Source organism: Carya illinoinensis, chromosome 6 (genome assembly GCF_018687715.1).
Source record: "Carya illinoinensis cultivar Pawnee chromosome 6, C.illinoinensisPawnee_v1, whole genome shotgun sequence".
Classification (NCBI taxonomy): Eukaryota; Viridiplantae; Streptophyta; class Magnoliopsida; order Fagales; family Juglandaceae; genus Carya; species Carya illinoinensis.
Window position 1 is genome coordinate 28,465,734 of NC_056757.1, and position 18,344 is coordinate 28,484,077.

Below are 18,344 nucleotides of genomic sequence, written 5' to 3' on the forward strand. Positions count from 1 at the left end.
GTTTAGCAATTTAAACAATGTTAATGTTCTAGTCTAAAACTTTTCCCCCTTTTGGCATCATTAAAAAGGATCGGCAGCAAGTAAATGGACTGAAGAAAATGATGCGTTTAATAGTCACTGTAGATAGTTGAAAAAGGAGCCGTCCGTGACCCGACAAATGCTGCAAAGTCTCGAGGCCTAACTCTATGAATTTAGTGCGGCTGGAGATTTAAACAATCGCCTGATATTGTTGACAAACGTGATTGAAGGCTCTGAGTTGTTATAAAAAAATGATCATTTTCATTTATCGGATGCCAAAAAAATAATCGCTTCTTGACCTGAGTTATGTTTTTCCACAACGATAGAATGGCTGAGCAATTCTCTTCCACTAATGTTCCAGACTTGAATCAGGAACCCTTGACGCATCAATCATCAATCTTCTCTCCTGAGGCCGTCAATACCATGATAGGAGCAGTGAACCGTTTTTCTAGTAAGGCTGATTATGAGATTATTGCAGAATCAAGAATGCTCAGTAGTTAATATGCTGCCTCTGTTACGATCATGTCTCGGAGGTTAATGGCGAGGGTGAGTGAGATTGATCATCTTAACATGCAAATATTTGAGTTACGACAGAAGCTTGCTAATAAGGATAGTGAGAATAAAAGGCTAAAGCAAGAAAACTAAGAGTTGAAAAAATTTACAGATTGGTATGCTCATGATCTGCAACCACGAATAGAGGAGCTGGAACGAGAAAGGGTTCAGATACGAGGTCAACATCAGCAGATAACAGCAGAGGTTCATCGTTTATTAGAAAAATAGGGACAATCTACTATTAATCTCGCTGGCTTAGTAAGAAAACTTTTGACAATGTCTGTTTAACATATCTTGTATTTCTTTTGACTAAATAAGATTTGAAGAGACAATAGTTTGTCTTATTCTTTATGTTATCTCTATAAAATCAGTCCTGAAATTCATCCAATCAGCATCAAGTTTTCATCTCATCTCTATAACTCATCTGCATTCCTTCAGCATTCTCGTTTTAAGCCTTCTATTCTTTTCTCAATGGCTCATTCTTCTAACATTTATCTAGATCCATCCATGAGGCATTCTGCATCTCAACCTCCTGTCCTTTTTGCAGCTGCCATTGGTGCCATGTTGCAGCAAGAAAATAATAATCTGACTAATAAGTCAGATTCTGATGCTATTTATGACTTGGTGAGTCTTGGGACTCGCTACTCTTCCTCTATTGTTGCTTTTTCTCAACGGCTACAAGCCAAAAATCACTAAATTGAAAAGCTCAAAGAACAAATTGTTGTACTTCAACGAATTGTTCAAGAGTCTCACACAAGGAAAGGAATCATTCAGCAGAAGAATAAACAGTTGAAATCTTTATTAGATTTTTCATTTCGCTTGCCGGTTCTTATGGATAAGAATGACATGATATTGTATGAAGAGAATGAGCGTCTCAAACATGAGGCTAAGAATCTCAAGTTTATGTAAAAGTATTTAAAAAATCTATCTCTATTTTTATTGACTCTGGTCTATCTTTTAAGAGATATTCATAAAATGCATCATACCTCTTTCTCTTCTGATCATACATAATCTATCTTCTGGTAAAGGTTTTGTGAAAATATATGCTAACTGATCATGTGTGTTTGTGAACTCTAATATTATATCGTCTTTCTGCACATGATCTCGAAGAAAATGATACATTATTTCAATATGCTTAGTTCTAGAATGTTGTATTGGGTTCTTTAAAAGATTTATAGCACTTGTATTATCACATTTGATTGGAATGTGATTATATATGAGTTTAAAATCTTCAAGTTGTTGCTTCATGTAGAGAACTTGAGCACAACAATTACCCGCAGTAACATATTCTGCCTCAGCAGTAGATAGTGCAACAGAATTTTATTTTTTACTAAATCAGGAAACTAGTGCATGACCTAAGAAATGACATGCTCCACTAGTGCTTTTTCGATCTATTTTACAGCCAGCATAATCTGCATCTGTGTAGCTGATTAGATCGAAAGATGTGTGCTTAGGGTACCATAACCCTAGGTTAATTGTACCACTAAAATATCTAAGAATGCGCTTAACTGCAATTAAATGTGATTTTTTTGGAGATGATTGAAAGTGTACACATAAGCACACACTAAACATAATATCTGGTCTACTGGCTGTTAAATATAATAAGCTACCAATCATACCTCGATATATCTTTGAGTCAACTGGCTTACCGGATTCATCTTTATCAAGTTTAGTTGATGGGCTCATTGGTGTTCCAATTTCCTTTGCATTTTTCATCCCAAACTTCTTCAGTAATTCCTTAATATATTTTGATTGATTGATGAATGTCCCACTTTTTGCTTGCTTAATTTGCAATCCAAGAAAGAATGTAAGTTCTCCCATCATGCTCATCTCAAATTCTTCTTGCATAGTCTTAGCAAAAACTTGACACATATTTTCATTAATAGCACCGAATATTATATCATCAACATAAATCTGAATCAAAAAAATATCATCATTTTCATATTTAATGAAAAGAGTTGTGTTGATTTTTCCTCTTGAAAAACATTTTTCAATTAAGAAACCACTAAGTCTTTCGTACCAAGCTCTAGGAGCTTGTTTAAGTCCATATAATGCTTTTGTGAGTTTGAAAACATGATTTGAGAAAATATGATTTTCAAAACCTGGAGGTTACTCAACATATACCTCTTCATTTATAAAACCATTTAAGAAAGCACTTTTAACATCCATTTGAAAAAGTTTAAAATCTTTATAATAAGCATATGCAAGTAGCATTTGAATAGCTTCTAATCTTGCGACAGGTGCATATGTCTCATCATAATCGATTCATTTTTATTGATTAAAACCTTGGACTAAAAGTCGAGCCTTATTTCTAGTAATGACTCCGGACTCATTTTTCTTGTTTCTAAAAACCCATTTTGTTCCAATAATAGTATGATTTTTGGGTCTAGGAACAAGTGTCCAAATATCATTTCTTTCAAATTGATTCAACTCTTCTTGCATAGTTAGAATCCAAGATTCATCAAGAAGTATGTCATCAATATTTTTGGGTTCAATTTGAGATAGAAAAGCAGTATGATTGCAAATATTTTTAAGAGATGATCGAGTACTTACACCTTGTGAAGGTTCTCCCAAAATTTGTTCCACTGGATGATCTTTCACAAATTTTCACTGTTTGGTTGCATCTTGTATTAAATTTTGATGATCTTTCCTGATGGCTTCATGTTGAACTTCCTCTATTGTTTTCTCTTTGTTGAGATTGAGACTTTCCGTATTATTTATACCTCCTGTTTCTTCATCAATAGATTTCTTGGAGAGTGAAGAATTAGATTCATCAAATACTACATGCATAGATTCTTGTACAGTCAAAGTCTTTTTATTGAATACTCTATAAGTTTTACTATTAGTAGAATACCCGAAAAAGATACCTTCATCAAATTTTGCATCAAATTTGCCTAAATTATCCCTGTCATTCAAAATAAAACATTTGCATCCAAATACATTAAAGTAACCAATGTTAGGCTTTTTCTCATTCCAAAGCTCATAGGGGGTTTTATCTAATTTAGATCTTAACATAACTCTATTTATAATATAACATGCAGTACTTATCGCTTCGGCCCAAAAATAACTAGGCAAGTTGTTCTCATTGAACATTGTTCTTGCCATCTCTTGAAGAGATCTATTTTTCCTCTCTACTACCCCATTTTGTTTAGGAGTTCGAGGAGCAGAAAAATTATGCACAAAACCGTTTTCATCACAAAATGTTTCAATATTTTTATTAACAAACTCTTTTTCCCTATCACTTCGGATACTTAAAATAGTATAACCCTTTTCATTTTGAATTCTCTTGCATAACTTGGTAAAGGCATTATGTGCCTCATCTTTATGAGCAAGAAAGATGACCCAAGTATATCTAGAGAAATCATCAACAATAACAAATGCATAATATTTTCCTCCTAAACTTGCAACTCTATTTGGTCCAAAAAGATCCATGTGTATCAGTTGCAATGGTCTAGTAATGGAAATATGTTTCTTAGTTTTAAAAGAAGTTTTTGTTTGTTTACCAAATTGACATGCATCACAAATTTTGTCTTTAAGAAAATATGTTTTTGGTAAACCTCTCACAAAATCATTTTTTGAAAGTTTGGAAATAAGTTCCATGTTGGCATAACCTAGTCTTCTATGTCATAACCAACTAGTTTCATTTTGAGTTGAAAAACAAATTGCATCTTGTGGGGTAATTTCTTCAAAATCGATTGTATAAACATTGTTACTTCTAAAAGCAATAAAACAAATATTACAATCATGATCATTCAAAATAATGCATTTATCCATTTTGAAAATAACTGTAAATCCTGTATCACATAACTGACTTATGTTCAAAAGATTATGTTTTAGACCTTCAACAAGTAGAACATCTTCAATTATGAGAGAAGATTCATTACCAATTTTACCTATTCCCACGATCTTCCCTTTCGAGTTGTCTCCAAATGTCACGTGTCCTTCTTCTTTAGATCTAAAATCAAAGAACTTAGTCTTGTCTCCCGTCATGTGTCTTGAACATCCACTATCTAAAAACCATTTGTTTTTGCTTGTGGAAGACTTCATGCATACCTATAAAAACAATTAAAATGATTTTTCTTGGTATCCAAGTTCTTTGGGTCATTTATTTATTAGTATTAGAAGAAACAAGATTTTTAGGTACCCATATGGCCCTAATAGTCATTGTATGATTTATTCTAATAGGACAAGTATGATAATTATGACCATTTCTATTACAAAAATTACAAATAGCATGTGACATATATGAAAACCTTGAATGATTATAATAATATCCTTTTTTGACAAAATTGTTTTTATGAAAAGAATTTTGAATATTAGTCTTTGATGTAGAATGATTATCAAAGAAATTTTTATAAGGTTTGTATTTTTGTTTTGACATATATCCCAAATCCGCCTTATCAAAAACACATCTTTGACTACCAAGAAGTTTTTCAAAATTTTTTTTTCCATTCGTAAAGTTTTCAACAATATTTTCTAAATCGGTTTTCTTCTTATTCAATTCAAGATTTTCATCTTTCAAAATGATACTTTCTTTTCTTAAAATTTCAATTTCATTTGTTAAAGAAAAATTTTTCTTTTTCAAAGCAATATATTTGATACCCAATTTTTCAAATTCCTCATAAACTTCTTCTAAAACATTTTGCAATTCTTCATATGAAGGATTTTCAATATTATCAAGATTTGTTACCTCAATGTCATCTTTAGCCATAAGACAAAGATTTGCTGATTCTTCATTGCTTGCTTCACTATCTGAGCTACTTGAATCATCATCCCATGTAGCTTTCATTGCTTTTTTACCCTTGTTTCGATCTTTCTTTAGCAGAGGACAATCTGATTTGATATGACCAAGTTTATTGCATTTATAACAAATTAAAGTGTCATTTTTACCTGAATCTTTCTTGGAAAACTTTTTGAAGGATTTTCTCGGAGGAGTTCTATTTTTCTTCAAGAACCTCTGAATTCTTCTTGTTATCATCGCAACTTCTTCATCTTTATCGTCATTTTCCTCATCTTTATCACTTTCACTTTCATGAGGAACAGCTTTAAGTGCTAAGCTCTTCTTTGGCTTTCCTTCTTCTTCTCCTATTTTCAATGTGTACTCATGGGTGATAAGTGACCCGATGAGTTCATTGACTTCGAGCTTCTTGAGGTCTCTAGCTTCAAGAATCGCTGTAACTTTTGATTCCTAACGTTTTGGTAAAGAGTTGAGAATTTTTCTTACTATCTCCACCTTGGAATAAACTTTGCTAAGAGCTGTCAAGTTGTTTATGATGTTAGTAAAACGAGTGTGCATACTAGAAATAGATTCATCATCATTCATCTTAAACATTTCATATTCATGAGTAAGAATATAAATTTTTGATTCCTTGACTTGTGAAGTTCCTTCATAAGTTACTTCCAAGTTATCCCAAATTTCCTTTACCGTAGCACAATTCATTATTCTATTAAATTCATTTCCATTAAGAGCATTATATAATAAATTCATAGCAGTTAAATTTAAAGTATAAAGTCTATCGTCTTCACGATCAAACTCTTCTTCTTCCTTTTTGACCTTTACTCCATCAACCACTTTTGTTGGAATATAAGGTCCATTTACAATACATTTCCAGATTTCTCTACCTTGAGCTTGAAGAAATATTCTCATTCTAACTTTCCATAATGAGTAATTATCTCCACAAAAGAGTGGAGGCCGACTGCTAGATTGACCTTCACCAAATGAAGCTGCAATGTTAGCCATAAGATCTTCACTCAAAAGATAGTTAATCTTATAATAGAGCTCTTAGCTCTGATACCAATTATTGCCCAGATGACTAACACAAGAGGGGTGGTGAATTAAGTTGTATTAAAAAAATAACAATTACAAATCAAATATATAATATAAAATATAAACAAAATATGAAATAACAATAAATATAAAGAGTAAAGGTAAGAGAGAAGCAAACTCAGTATGTTAACGAGGTTCGGCCCCACTGCATACGTCCTCGCCTCAAGCTACCCCTTGAGAATTTTCAAATTCACTATTCAACCTCCTTCAGGTGGAGATAGAAACCTATTACACCTTTGAATAACACCGCTACAAAGGATCCGTGTAGAACACCCTCTACACTTGCAATCACCTTACACGTGGTGATTCAACTATTCCCCGTGTAGAATACTTTCTACACGCACAAGGATTATACACACCCTTTTTTTGATACAAAAGCTGATAGTGGGTAGGTTATCAGAAAATACTCCTCAATGAGTGAAATAAGAACAATACAGTGCAAACTATATCTCTCAAAATGAATAAGGATTAAGGCTCAATGCTTAGAGAAGAGAGAATGAAAGTTTTGAATGAATGTTATATGCTCTTGATGTTGTGAATGTGAAGCTCTCAAATGATCTATTTATAGGCATATGAGACTTCATATTCAAATTTAAAAGGATTCACATGTCAAAGACAACATCATTCACTTTTTCAAAAAATTCAAATAAAAGGTTCTTCTTTTTCAATTGTCAAAGACAATATCATTCATTTTTTTCAAAAAAATCAAACCTAATCTTTTACTTTTGGCATATGACAAAATGAACACACTTTCCTTTTCAAAAAATTCAAACCTAATCTTTTACTTTTTGCATATGACAAAAGGAGCACACTTTCCTTTTAAAAAAATTCAAATCTAATCTTTTACTTTTTGTATATGACAAAATGAGCACACTTTATTTTTCAAATTTTTTAAACAAAATCATCTACCTTTTGTATAAGTCTAAAAAAGTATCAATTACTTTTAAAAATATTTAAATAAAATATGCACATGTGAAAGATGACAATCAATCATCTTTAATATTTTCAAAATTCAACCCTTTAATTAAGGCATACACATGTAAAAGATGACAATCAATCATCTTTCAAAATTTTCAAATTTAATTTTCAAAAATATTCATGCACATGTGGAAAATGTATTTTAATGCTTTATGATAAAATATTAATTTTGAGCATTAATCCTAATTTCGAATTTTAAGAGATTTACAACATTACTCTATGACTTTAATGTGAACTTATTTCCTTCTTGCTCATGCTTGGTTCTTTGATGTGCTTGATTCCATTGTGTGAACAACTTGAGCTTGAAACTCCTTCATTCTTTGAATTCATTTGTTATCATCAAAATCCATGTGTAGATTTATAATCACATGAAACTTGAAACTTTGGGTTTAACAAAGTAAATTTTATTAAAAATAATATTAATTTAAATTTTAAATATAAAAAAATCTGTATTAAAACACATCTTAATACGTGATTTTTCTTATATATAGCAAAGCTCACTTTAGAGTTTAGTAAAAAAGTTGAGTTTTTTTATATATAAACACAGTCGCGTACTAATCTGTGTATTAATACTGATTCATTCATATTTAAAAAATTTAAATTAACACTGTTTTTAATAAAATCTACTTTTTAACTAATCACATCATATTTATGCACAGATTAATACACAATTATGCTTGTAACTATATTTTTTCAAAATAATTTAATAAAAAACTTAAATTCTATTGTTGCAGCTATTTTCTCCCTCTTGTTTTCCAAGCAATAACTCCAATCACCAAAATATTTTAAAAAAAGAATTACAGGCTTTTGCTTTTTTTTTTCCTCTTTGGGTAAGTTTCTTTGTGGCCTTTTTCCCCTGTCGAAAGAATCTACGTGTTAGTGTTAGATACATTTTTAAATTGTTTTTTTTTTAAAGAAGTGTATTTTATCATTAAAAAAATTAATTTTTTATGTAAATTTTTTATTTTTTATTTTAAAAAAACACAATATTTGTTTTATTCCAAATTTATTATTAAAAATTTTATTTATTTTATATAAATTTCATATTTATTTTTATTTTTTCTAATTAATTACACAACTATTACATCTGCAATCATTATTTCAGATAATAAATAATAGAACTCCCTCAGTCCCTTGAATTATGGGCAAATCATTGTCCATTGTTCCCATATAACGAGGGGGGAAAAGGACGAAGGTGGAAAACAGTAAAGAGGGATGTGACGTGCGGAGACGGCAACAATTACTGGTGTGAATAATTGAACGCAGCTGTGTCCCGTTAGGTCAGTGTCGACATATACATCAGACATCGTGACTGTCTAATGTCTACCTTTCATTTGGCAACTCCACCTAAAGTGGTCCCATTTATCAATCACTTTAATTAGTTTTCTCTGTTCTTTTCAACAAAGCAACTCCTTTTCAGAAAATCAATGTCTATTTAGATCATTATCTGTATCCTTTGATATCTTTTAATCATAAATTTTTTTTATAAATTTAAATTTATAAATTAATATAATTTTATATAATATATTAAATTATAAATTTAATTTTTTTATAAAATATATTTAATATATCATTTAAAATCATGTCAATTTATAAATTTAATTTTATAAAATCTATTTATAATTATAACATTTTAATTTATGATATAATATAGGAGGAAATGGTTTATATAAAAAAAATATAAAATTATTGGATTTATAAAGAGAGGTGTATTATAAAGGAAAATGATATTTGTCAGTCACACTCTTTATGTGGCATATTATAAATAATTTTAGTTCTTTTCAGAAAATATTTTAGCCACGAATAAATTGCATAAAAGTAAGTTTATAAAGTGATGTGATTTGATATAATACATCAGATTGTAAAATTAATTTTATTATAAAGTAGATATAACATATTTTATAAAATCACATCATAAATTTACTTTATATAATCTATTTATATCTTTAGCTATTCTCATAATTTTATACGTCAAGCACTTAAATAAATAATTATTTAAAACATATCATTTGAGAAAGTGACAAAATAAATTATCTATTTTATAAGAATATGAATTTTTTTAATCTAAAATAACGTATCAATCACGTCAATTTTTAAATAATTTATTTAAACTTGTGTGAGGAAAGAAACATTTCTAATCAAATAATAGTTACTTAACATCTTATAATATTAGATAGAGAAGTATTAAGTTCATAAAAAGATTTTACTAATAATAACTCATGATTAGATATAATAATTGGATTAAAATGATTTTAGAATTTTTTTTTTGAAATGAAATGGATTTTAGAATTTAATATAGCATAACAAAATACATCAATTTATAAATTTTATTTTTATAAAATCTGTTTGTAAACAAAATATTTTGACATAGACATAAATCCATACACCCGTTACACTAGCAAGGCTAGTGCTTAATTACATAAATTTTGTTTTTGTTTTTCCAATACAGAATGTGAGTCCTAGTAAATAAAAAATATAATATACGGCACTTACATACTTATGATTGAAAGTATCATTTTCAACATAAAATAATTTAAATAAGTCCGTGTCCACACAATGGTAAATTAAAAGAAAATTAAAAAAATAATCTAAGTTTTGCTCTTTGTTTTGTCTAATAAAAAAGAAAAATGATATTTGTAGTCTTAAAATGTGTAATCTCGCGACTCATTTTAAAAAAAAGAATAAATATGAAATCTATATAAAAAAATAATAAATTTTTAATAATAAATTTTATTATTTTTCAAAAAGAATGCGTGAAACTTGCATATTTTATAACTGTATCTAGTATTATTTGTTTAAATATTTAGGAAAATCTTAAAAATAAAAATAAAATATTAATAATCATTTTTTAAATGAGCAACATATTATCATTTTTCATCAAAATAAAATTATCTAAATCTGCGGACTTATGGTTCTAATCATTTTTCCGTCGTCTATAAAATGTCATGAAAAAAAAAGAAGAAATGATTTGTATAGTCGACAAATATAGTCTGCATACAATCGTCTTGAAAAAAATGAATTAATATGAGACTTATATAAAAAAAAATTATTTTTATAATTTTTTTTTATTCATTCTGTATACCCATAAAATTTTTTTATTTATTTATTTTATACAATTGACTCTATTTACCGACTGCGTCTCTAACATAGCAAAAAAAAAAAAGACCCAACAAAAACACGTCCCAAGAACTCGAATCCGATAAATTTGGACTCATCCCTGTAGTAATTTCCAATGTCTCAATCTCCCTCTCTCTCTCTTGAATTGGCTCTGAATCTGTGTCTTGATTTTTCAACGACCCATAAGGGTACGCCCCCCAAACCCTAGTTCCCACATTTTGTTATATTCGTTCACGCTGATTCTGGATCAAATGTCCATTGGTCAGTATGTTTGTATCTGGGTGGATAGTGGTTTGGTGTTGGTTGGATTGGATCTGTGTTCATGTCTGTCCTTTTCAAGATCTGGGTTTCGCTCACTGGATTATGATAATGGAAAAGTGATGCATTTTTTTTAATATTTTTGCATTTTATGCTTTTTGGTTGTTAGGAACCTTGGCAAAAGGAAAGAAAATTTTGAGATCTCATGAGTATATGTTATCTGTCGTGAGATTCGGTTATTTTGCTCAGCTACAGAACAGTACCGTTAGTGACCCATTATTCCACTTCTTTGCAGGTTGATCTAGTAGATTGAGAGGATTGGTCTGTAAGAATTGGCATTACTCAGTCGTGATCAGTTGGTTTATAGTCCGGAATCGGGCATTATTTGGAAGTATACTTCTAGATTTCTCTCTTTTTTGTGTTTTTTTAATTGGATAGTTGATCCATTGGTGGACATTGAAACTTGGGGATCTGAATTTTGTATCTCACATTTGTTTATGGTGGATATCTATTAGTTTTCACTGTATCTTCAGAATTACGTGCGTCCGATGGTAAAATCGAGTGGGAAGAGATGTAGCTGCCTTATTTGGGACATGTGACGGGTTGTTGTTTCACTGTTTGTGGCAATAGTTCAGATTCATGATAATGTGTATAGAAGCTCGTATGTTATGATAGGTGGTTTTTCCCGTTCTTTGATATATGTATTCGAGGAGTTATTTATTTAGTGGGTTTTCTTAACTTGATTCTTGGAGTGGGTTGCACAATTTGAACATGAGAAGCTTTTGGTTCAATAAACTCTCTGTCATTTTTGGCCCGAGACCACCGGTCAGCTGGTTACTCTTGTGCCTTGTTAGCTTGCTCGCACTAATTGCAGTTTTAGGATCAACTTCTTCTAATGCCTTCGACTCTGTAACTCCTACACCAGTACCGGACATTTATTTAAACTATAGAAGGCTAAAGGAGCAAGCAGCGGTTGATTATTTGGAGTTGAAGTCTCTCTCACTTGGAGCTAGTGGGCAAAGAGAGCTTGGCCTTTGTGGCAAAGAAAGAGAGAATTACGTGCCTTGCTACAACGTTTCAGCAAATTTGTTAGCTGGGTTTAAAGATGGGGAGGAGTTTGATCGGCATTGTGAAGTTCTGAGAGATCGAAACCAGTGTTTGGTTCGCCCTCCCAAGGACTATAAGAGTCCCCTGAGGTGGCCTGCTGGCAGGGATGTGATATGGAGTGGAAATTTGAAGATAACCAAAGACCAATTTCTTTCATCTGGAAGCATGACCAAAAGGTACTTGTCACTTAGAGCTAACTGTTGGAGTTTGTGAAATTACCTACAACTACAAAAGGGTCGGAGCCTTTTCTTTTCTTTTTTAAATCGGTAAACAAAATTTTATTGAGAATAAGAATAGGCAAGAGCCTTTTTAACTCACTGCTTTTACACATATATTGTTTTTTTCTTGAGCTTGTGGGCAATTTATGAGTTGATTGTGTATACTATTTACAATTTGTTGTGATAGGTTGATGTTACTTGAAGAAAATCAAATTGCCTTTCACTCCGAGGATGGATTGATCTTTGATGGTGTTAAGGATTATTCTCGCCAAATTGCTGAGATGATAGGGTTAGGAAGTGACTCTGATTTTCTTCAAGCTGGTGTAAGATTTTTTTTATTTTATATATCTTATAGACATGTTTCTAGTTGTTACCCTTTGGACACCACTGGGTTTTTAGAAGCCTGGATTCTGGAATTTGTTGAATGCAATTCTTTATTGTCCACATGATGTTTAACATTTGTACTTTTTTAAGTAACAATCCCATAGTCTGTTTTTTGTTTCTTTTTGTGCTACCTTCTTTCTCCATTCTGGTAAAGAGCAGTAGAATATCGTTTGTGGCACATTTTTTCATTTAATGATGTTAATTACAGGTGCGTACTGTACTCGATATTGGTTGTGGATTTGGTAGCTTTGGAGCTCATTTAGTCTCACTGAAGTTAATGGCTGTTTGTATTGCGGCTTATGAGGCAACTGGCAGTCAGGTCCAATTGGCACTTGAGAGAGGTCTTCCAGCAATAATTGCAAGCTTCATTTCAAGACAGCTTCCATATCCATCCTTGTCATTTGACATGGTTCATTGTGCTCAGTGTGGTATTGTTTGGGACAAAAAAGGTACTTTCAGAGTTAGATTAGGCATGGTTTCATACCCCTTATAGATGACATCCTTTCTTTTTAGTTTTAGTGTTGCAAAGCTTCTTGGTGCTTAACCCCAAGGGGTTGGCCCAAGGTGAAGGCCTTGGTCTTGGGGCATCACTCCAAGGTCTAAGGTTCAACACCTCATAGGTGCAAACAATCCTTTGGGGCCACACTCCTTAGTGAAAAACCAGCGATTTAACCAGTTCCGTATAGGGAAACTTTCGAGGGTACGGTACATGGGACCGGGGTTTACTCTGCAGGGTGGGTCTGAAGGCCCCCTGCCTTGGAGAAGTTCCCTGACATCAAAAAAAAAAAAAAAGAAGAAAAGAAAAGCTTCTTGGTGCTTGATTCATGTCACTTGTACTTTTATTGCTTTCTTGATATCTTCTTGCCTTCTTGTTTTTGTCACAAATTCTCCATTGTTTGAATGCAGTAATAGTGGGATGGGGGAACTGAGGACTTAGTTGGGGGAAATAGCCTTGGATACCCTTTCCAGAAAAAAATAGAGTAATAGATAGACATAGTTCTGACCTAGAGTGACAGGGCATCATAGCTCCATCATTGATATTTTTAAAGTTTCTAATTTTTGTTCATTTATTTATTTATTTTTTATTGTGGATCTATAGATTATGGGGTTGAGTATTGTTTGCAGCTGTAAAAAGCATGTCTTTGCTGTCTAATGATGGCTTCATTGAACAGATGGGATTTTACTCATTGAAGTTGACCGGGTGCTCAAGCCTGGAGGTTACTTTGTGTTAACCTCACCCTCAGGCAAGCTACATGGAACAGCAGTGGGTAAAAGGAAGAGAAATGTGTTAACTCCAATGGAAGAATTGACCCAAGAAATCTGTTGGAGTCTTCTAGCGCAGCAAGATGAAACTTTCATCTGGCAGAAAACTGTGGATTCTGATTGTTATGCCTCTCGGTTAGAATATGTTAAATAATGCACTGTTTTCCATAACATATTTTGCGAGTTCTGAGATCAAGAAACTACTGTTTTAGATTTGATTTTTCCTTGCTCCATTGAAGTAGTTTGGAACTGCGATGTTTTTCTCTTGAACTCACAGCTTTATTAATACTTCATTTTGTTCTTATTTGTAGCAAGCAGAGTGCTATACCACTTTGTAAAGAAGGGCATGATGTTCAGTCATATTATCAGCCCCTTGTATCATGTATAAGTGGGACCTCTAGCAACCGCTGGATTCCAATCCAGAATAGATCTGCTGGTTTGCAATTGAGTGCAAGTGAGCTTGAAGTTCATGGAAAGTATTCTTTTACTATGATTTGTAAGGTTAAATACACTTTTCACTCCTAAACTATTAAGTATTTTACATTTTGTAACACAACTAATAAAACTGATACACTGACAATTGCACCCTCCTACTCTGCCAGGTGTCAAATAGCTTTGTTAGGATCCAACAAGATTGTGCTACATTACTATTTATCATGATCTTAGTGGTGAAACTTGGACTAAAGGCGTTACTTATCAGTTCTTGGTAGCTTGAGGGTGCAATGTGTCAATTTTAGTAGTTAAGTTGAAAAGTGTAAAATACATGGTAAATCTAAGGGTGAAAAGTGCTATTAACCGTTCTTAATTTTACTTTTTTGGTGTTCCAGTTGTCTGGATGGTCTATTAATTGGCCTGTATCTTTTCAGGAGTTCTGCCCGAGAATTTCTTTGAAGACTTACGGGTTTGGAGATCAGCTCTGAAAAACTACTGGTCTCTGCTTACACCCTTAATTTTCTCAGACCATCCAAAGAGGCCCGGCGATGAGGACCCATTGCCCCCATTTAACATGATACGCAATGTGATGGACATGAATGCCCATTATGGAGGTTTAAATGCTGCATTTTTGGAGGAAAAAAAATCGGTATGGGTGATGAATGTTGTACCCATCAGAGCTCATAATACACTTCCTCTTATACTTGATCAAGGCTTTACTGGGATTATGCATGACTGGTAAGTCATTAATTTCTGTTCTTTCTAAAAATTATTCTTCTAAGTAGAATATTTAGTGTTGATCTTTACTTAAATCTCCCTTACCTAATTTTTCTATTAACTACTAATGGCAAATCTGCTTATAAAAAATGATAATTATGGGAAATCTTAATCTTCAAGATGTCAAGTGATGTTCTAATTAAAACCTTCTAAGATATAAGACTTGCTGGATTGGATCTATGATACACCCCTTGCCTGCTGGAGATATATATCGCAACTTATGAATCAACTAGCTAATTAAGAAAAAGAAAAAGAGCAGAAGAAAAGAAAACTCCCAATTTCATTTCTCTTTTGGGGATTGAACTGGAAGTTTTAGACGTAGTATAAATATACTTCACTTTTCTGGTTTGGGAAAACATTCATGACCTTCGCTTCTAAAGAAACAGCATGCCTCATTTCTTGGGTCCATTGACTATAAATTATAATGTGTTTTTTCCCTTCAAAATTAGTAAATAACACTTGTGTTAGAAATAGGTTGCTTTGCAGCTTAATAGATGTAACTGTCCATATTGGTACACAGGTGTGAACCTTTCCCAACATACCCCAGGACATATGATATGCTTCATGCAAATGGGCTCCTTTCACATCTCAGTTCAGAGAGCTGCAGTGCAATAGACTTGTTCTTGGAGATGGACCGGATGTTGCGACCTGAGGTATTTGTATTGCAACTCAATTATTTATTGCTTATGCTGGATAATGTGGTGGAATGTGAATTAATTATTTTGAAATTCAAATTAGAAGATTGCCTTCGAGAACTGTCCTTTTGTTATACTCTTATAAGGAGGAAATGGACATAAGTTATGCTCCCTTTCCACCCTCTTTCATGTTCCTGGTCTGGCTTTTCTCCGCTGGAAAGTTTCATACGATATGGATTTATTGAAATTTTAATGCAAATTCGAAGTTGCTTTTGGCACCTTTCTTTGTCTTATAATCTTTAGATACTAGAAACTTAAGTAGGAGGGAGTCGAATTATGCTGCTTTTTTTCCTTTTTTCTTGTTCCTAATCTGACTTTATAGAAGCAACTGCCTAAGATGGATCCCAAGTTAATCTCATTCAACCTCCAATTCCTTTTCTTTTCTTTTTTCTTTGCTACTAGGTACATATGATGTGCTCTCTATAAGTTGTGTCCATGGTGTTTCTGATGCAATGGTTGCTAGTTGCTTGGATATCCGCTGCTTTATGATGAAGTTCATAACATGAAATATGAAATTTTGAATGGATTTCAGGGATGGGTTGTTCTTTCCGATAAAGTAGGAGCTATAGAGATGGCACGCATGCTTGCTACACAAATACGGTGGGAAGCAAGGGTGATTGACCTTCAGAACGGCAGTGACCAACGGCTGCTTGTTTGCCAGAAACAATTCATCAAGAAATGATAGATTCAGCATCTAGAGGTCTCATCTCTGTAAACATGTACACATCTTTGCTCTGGTAATTCTTTAAATCTGCCAGGAAATTCGGAAAAGTTCAGGTGGATATAGTATTCAGTCAATAATGACCTGATGTTCCTGTTGTAGAGTCAGCCACACACCCTACGAGAATTGGAAAAGTAAATTTAAAACCAGGAAAAAAAATTGTGAGGTTTGCGTCAGCTGTGGCTGACTTAAAGCTGGTCTAGGCTTTGGAAGGTCCATCTTTGCCTTTGCACTACAGAATGAAACATAATAGCTATTTGGTTACTTCCCTGTTGAAAGCAGTTTATTGCACAATAACAGAGGCAGCAACTAAAACAACTATTTGAGCGTGTTCAATGTTTATAGCACATTCTAAATGAGGTTCTTGAATGATTTTTATGTGTGTTAGCTTCACAATAATCTCATGTTATTATTGCCAGGGATATGAAATATTTTGGTAGCAAATATATCTAAGATGTGCTCCGAGGCTGATGGATTCGACCTTGTCCACCACCGATCAAGATGTGGAGGCTGTATATTAAAGACGTTTGCCACACAAAGTAGCTGCAAATGATTTTTTTTTTTTTTTTTTTTTCAAATGTGAGTGTTTGTAGCAATTCATTCATTTAATATTTTTTAGAATTTCATTTTTGTTTTTTTTTAGTTTTTTATTCCTTCATTAATTGATTTTGGACACCTTATTTCCTAGTTTACAATCGCCATTGTTGTCCAAAGAATTTTGATTGGCCACAACATGGTCACTTTCTCTTCTACCCTGGTCATTATAGTATGTTATTGGAACTTCTGCCTGAGAAATAAAAAACAGGGCAGATATGAGTTAGAAGTGATGGGTTCTATGGTCGTCAAGTGAGTGTCCCTCTAGGATCATTCCATTTATCCCTAAATTACAAATCCTTTGCAATCTCCAAAGCTTCAATATGACCTTCCCTGCTTTACTCATTTGCCATTGTAACCTTCTAGAGGTTCGGTTTGGTAGTGAGATAAAAATTTTGAGTTTTAAGATGAAATTATAATATTATTATTGTTTTAAAATTTGAAAAAGTTAAATTATTTATTATATTTTGTATGAGAATTTGGGAAAGTTGTAACGATGAGATAAAAATTTTAAATTTGAGATGAAAATTTTATGGTGCCAAACTGAACCTATTGTTGCACAAAATAGCACCTTCTCCCCTCATCTGAGAAGATTGAAACACAGCACCATCAAATTTAAGCTTAAACTTTCCACTAGGAGGGAGTTTCAAGTAGAAGAACTTTCCTTTGGCAAGCAATTGTCTATAACCTCTTTGGGCACAAGATTTCTCTTTGAGACCCCTTAAGTCCCTACATCTCCATTCCCCCCTACCCTGCACAATGGTAAAGAAGAAAGAAGAGATAGAATTTCGAGCCCCTTTACTGCGTTAGCTCCCACACAATGAAGCAAACAATTCGATTTGAAAAAACAAAAAAAACACCCATTATGTAATTTAATAAATCCTTATCTCCTTCTTGTAACCCTTCTTCGTTTGAATTAGCAAATGAGTACTGATACATATACTTAATTTTACTTATAAGATTTATTTTATTAATTTTCTTTAAAAAGTTTCATAATTTTCAACCTATCAATAACTAACATGTAGAGAAGTAAGTTTTTGTAAGTTTTTCTTAAGTGAGTAAGTCAATCCAATTATTTCTCTCTTGTAATCGAATTACTTATTTTTTTTTTTATATCCTTGGGTGTTCGGGCCAGTTTATGCGCACCTCGACTAATCCCACGGGTCTTGAAGTTAACGGCTAGGTAAACCTCCAGTGGCCTTGAGGGGACTCGAACTAGTGACCATTGGAGAGTAAACCCAAGTAGGGCTGTATATCGATGGGTTCGGCGTTGGTTTCGGCATCGAACCAAGACCATCGACACCTTCAAAGGCTCTTGTAAACCGGCCGAAACCGAGGGTTTGGGGAGAGAAAACCGATCGTATCGGTTTCAATTTGAGTCGGTGCGGTAGTCGGTTTACCGT

The 18,344-nt window shown here is 32.7% G+C and overlaps 1 protein-coding gene across 6 annotated transcripts; it reads left to right on the top strand.

Annotated features, from left to right (window-relative positions):
* The first annotated feature begins 10,530 nt into the window (after positions 1-10,530).
* Positions 10,531-16,740, top strand: LOC122313466 (probable methyltransferase PMT5). Of its 6 annotated transcripts, none has more exons than XM_043128508.1 (9): positions 10,531-10,680; positions 11,046-12,033; positions 12,263-12,398; positions 12,668-12,908; positions 13,632-13,857; positions 14,034-14,194; positions 14,589-14,892; positions 15,452-15,584; positions 16,159-16,740. In XM_043128508.1, the coding sequence occupies exons 2-9, from the start codon at positions 11,522-11,524 to the stop codon at positions 16,306-16,308; spliced, it is 1,863 nt and encodes a 620-aa protein (XP_042984442.1). In that variant the 5' UTR covers positions 10,531-10,680; positions 11,046-11,521; the 3' UTR covers positions 16,309-16,740. The 6 variants fall into 6 exon arrangements, 5 of the variants coding, with proteins under 5 accessions (XP_042984442.1, XP_042984443.1, XP_042984444.1 ...); XM_043128509.1 differs by having other exon boundaries at positions 14,034-14,176; XR_006243409.1 differs by lacking the exons at positions 15,452-15,584; positions 16,159-16,740 and adding an exon at positions 14,325-14,488 and having other exon boundaries at positions 14,034-14,223; positions 14,589-14,732.
* The last annotated feature ends 1,604 nt before the right edge of the window (positions 16,741-18,344 follow it).

Excerpts from the sequence above, each read along its gene's own strand:
- LOC122313466 (XM_043128508.1), top strand. The coding sequence starts at position 11,522 with ATGAGAAGCTTTTGGTTCAATAAACTCTCTGTCATTTTTGGCCCGAGA. Across the intron at positions 12,034-12,262 it reads TCTGGAAGCATGACCAAAAG|GTTGATGTTACTTGAAGAAA; the intron begins GTACTTGTCACT and ends TTGTTGTGATAG. Across the intron at positions 14,195-14,588 it reads AAGTGAGCTTGAAGTTCATG|GAGTTCTGCCCGAGAATTTC; the intron begins GAAAGTATTCTT and ends GTATCTTTTCAG.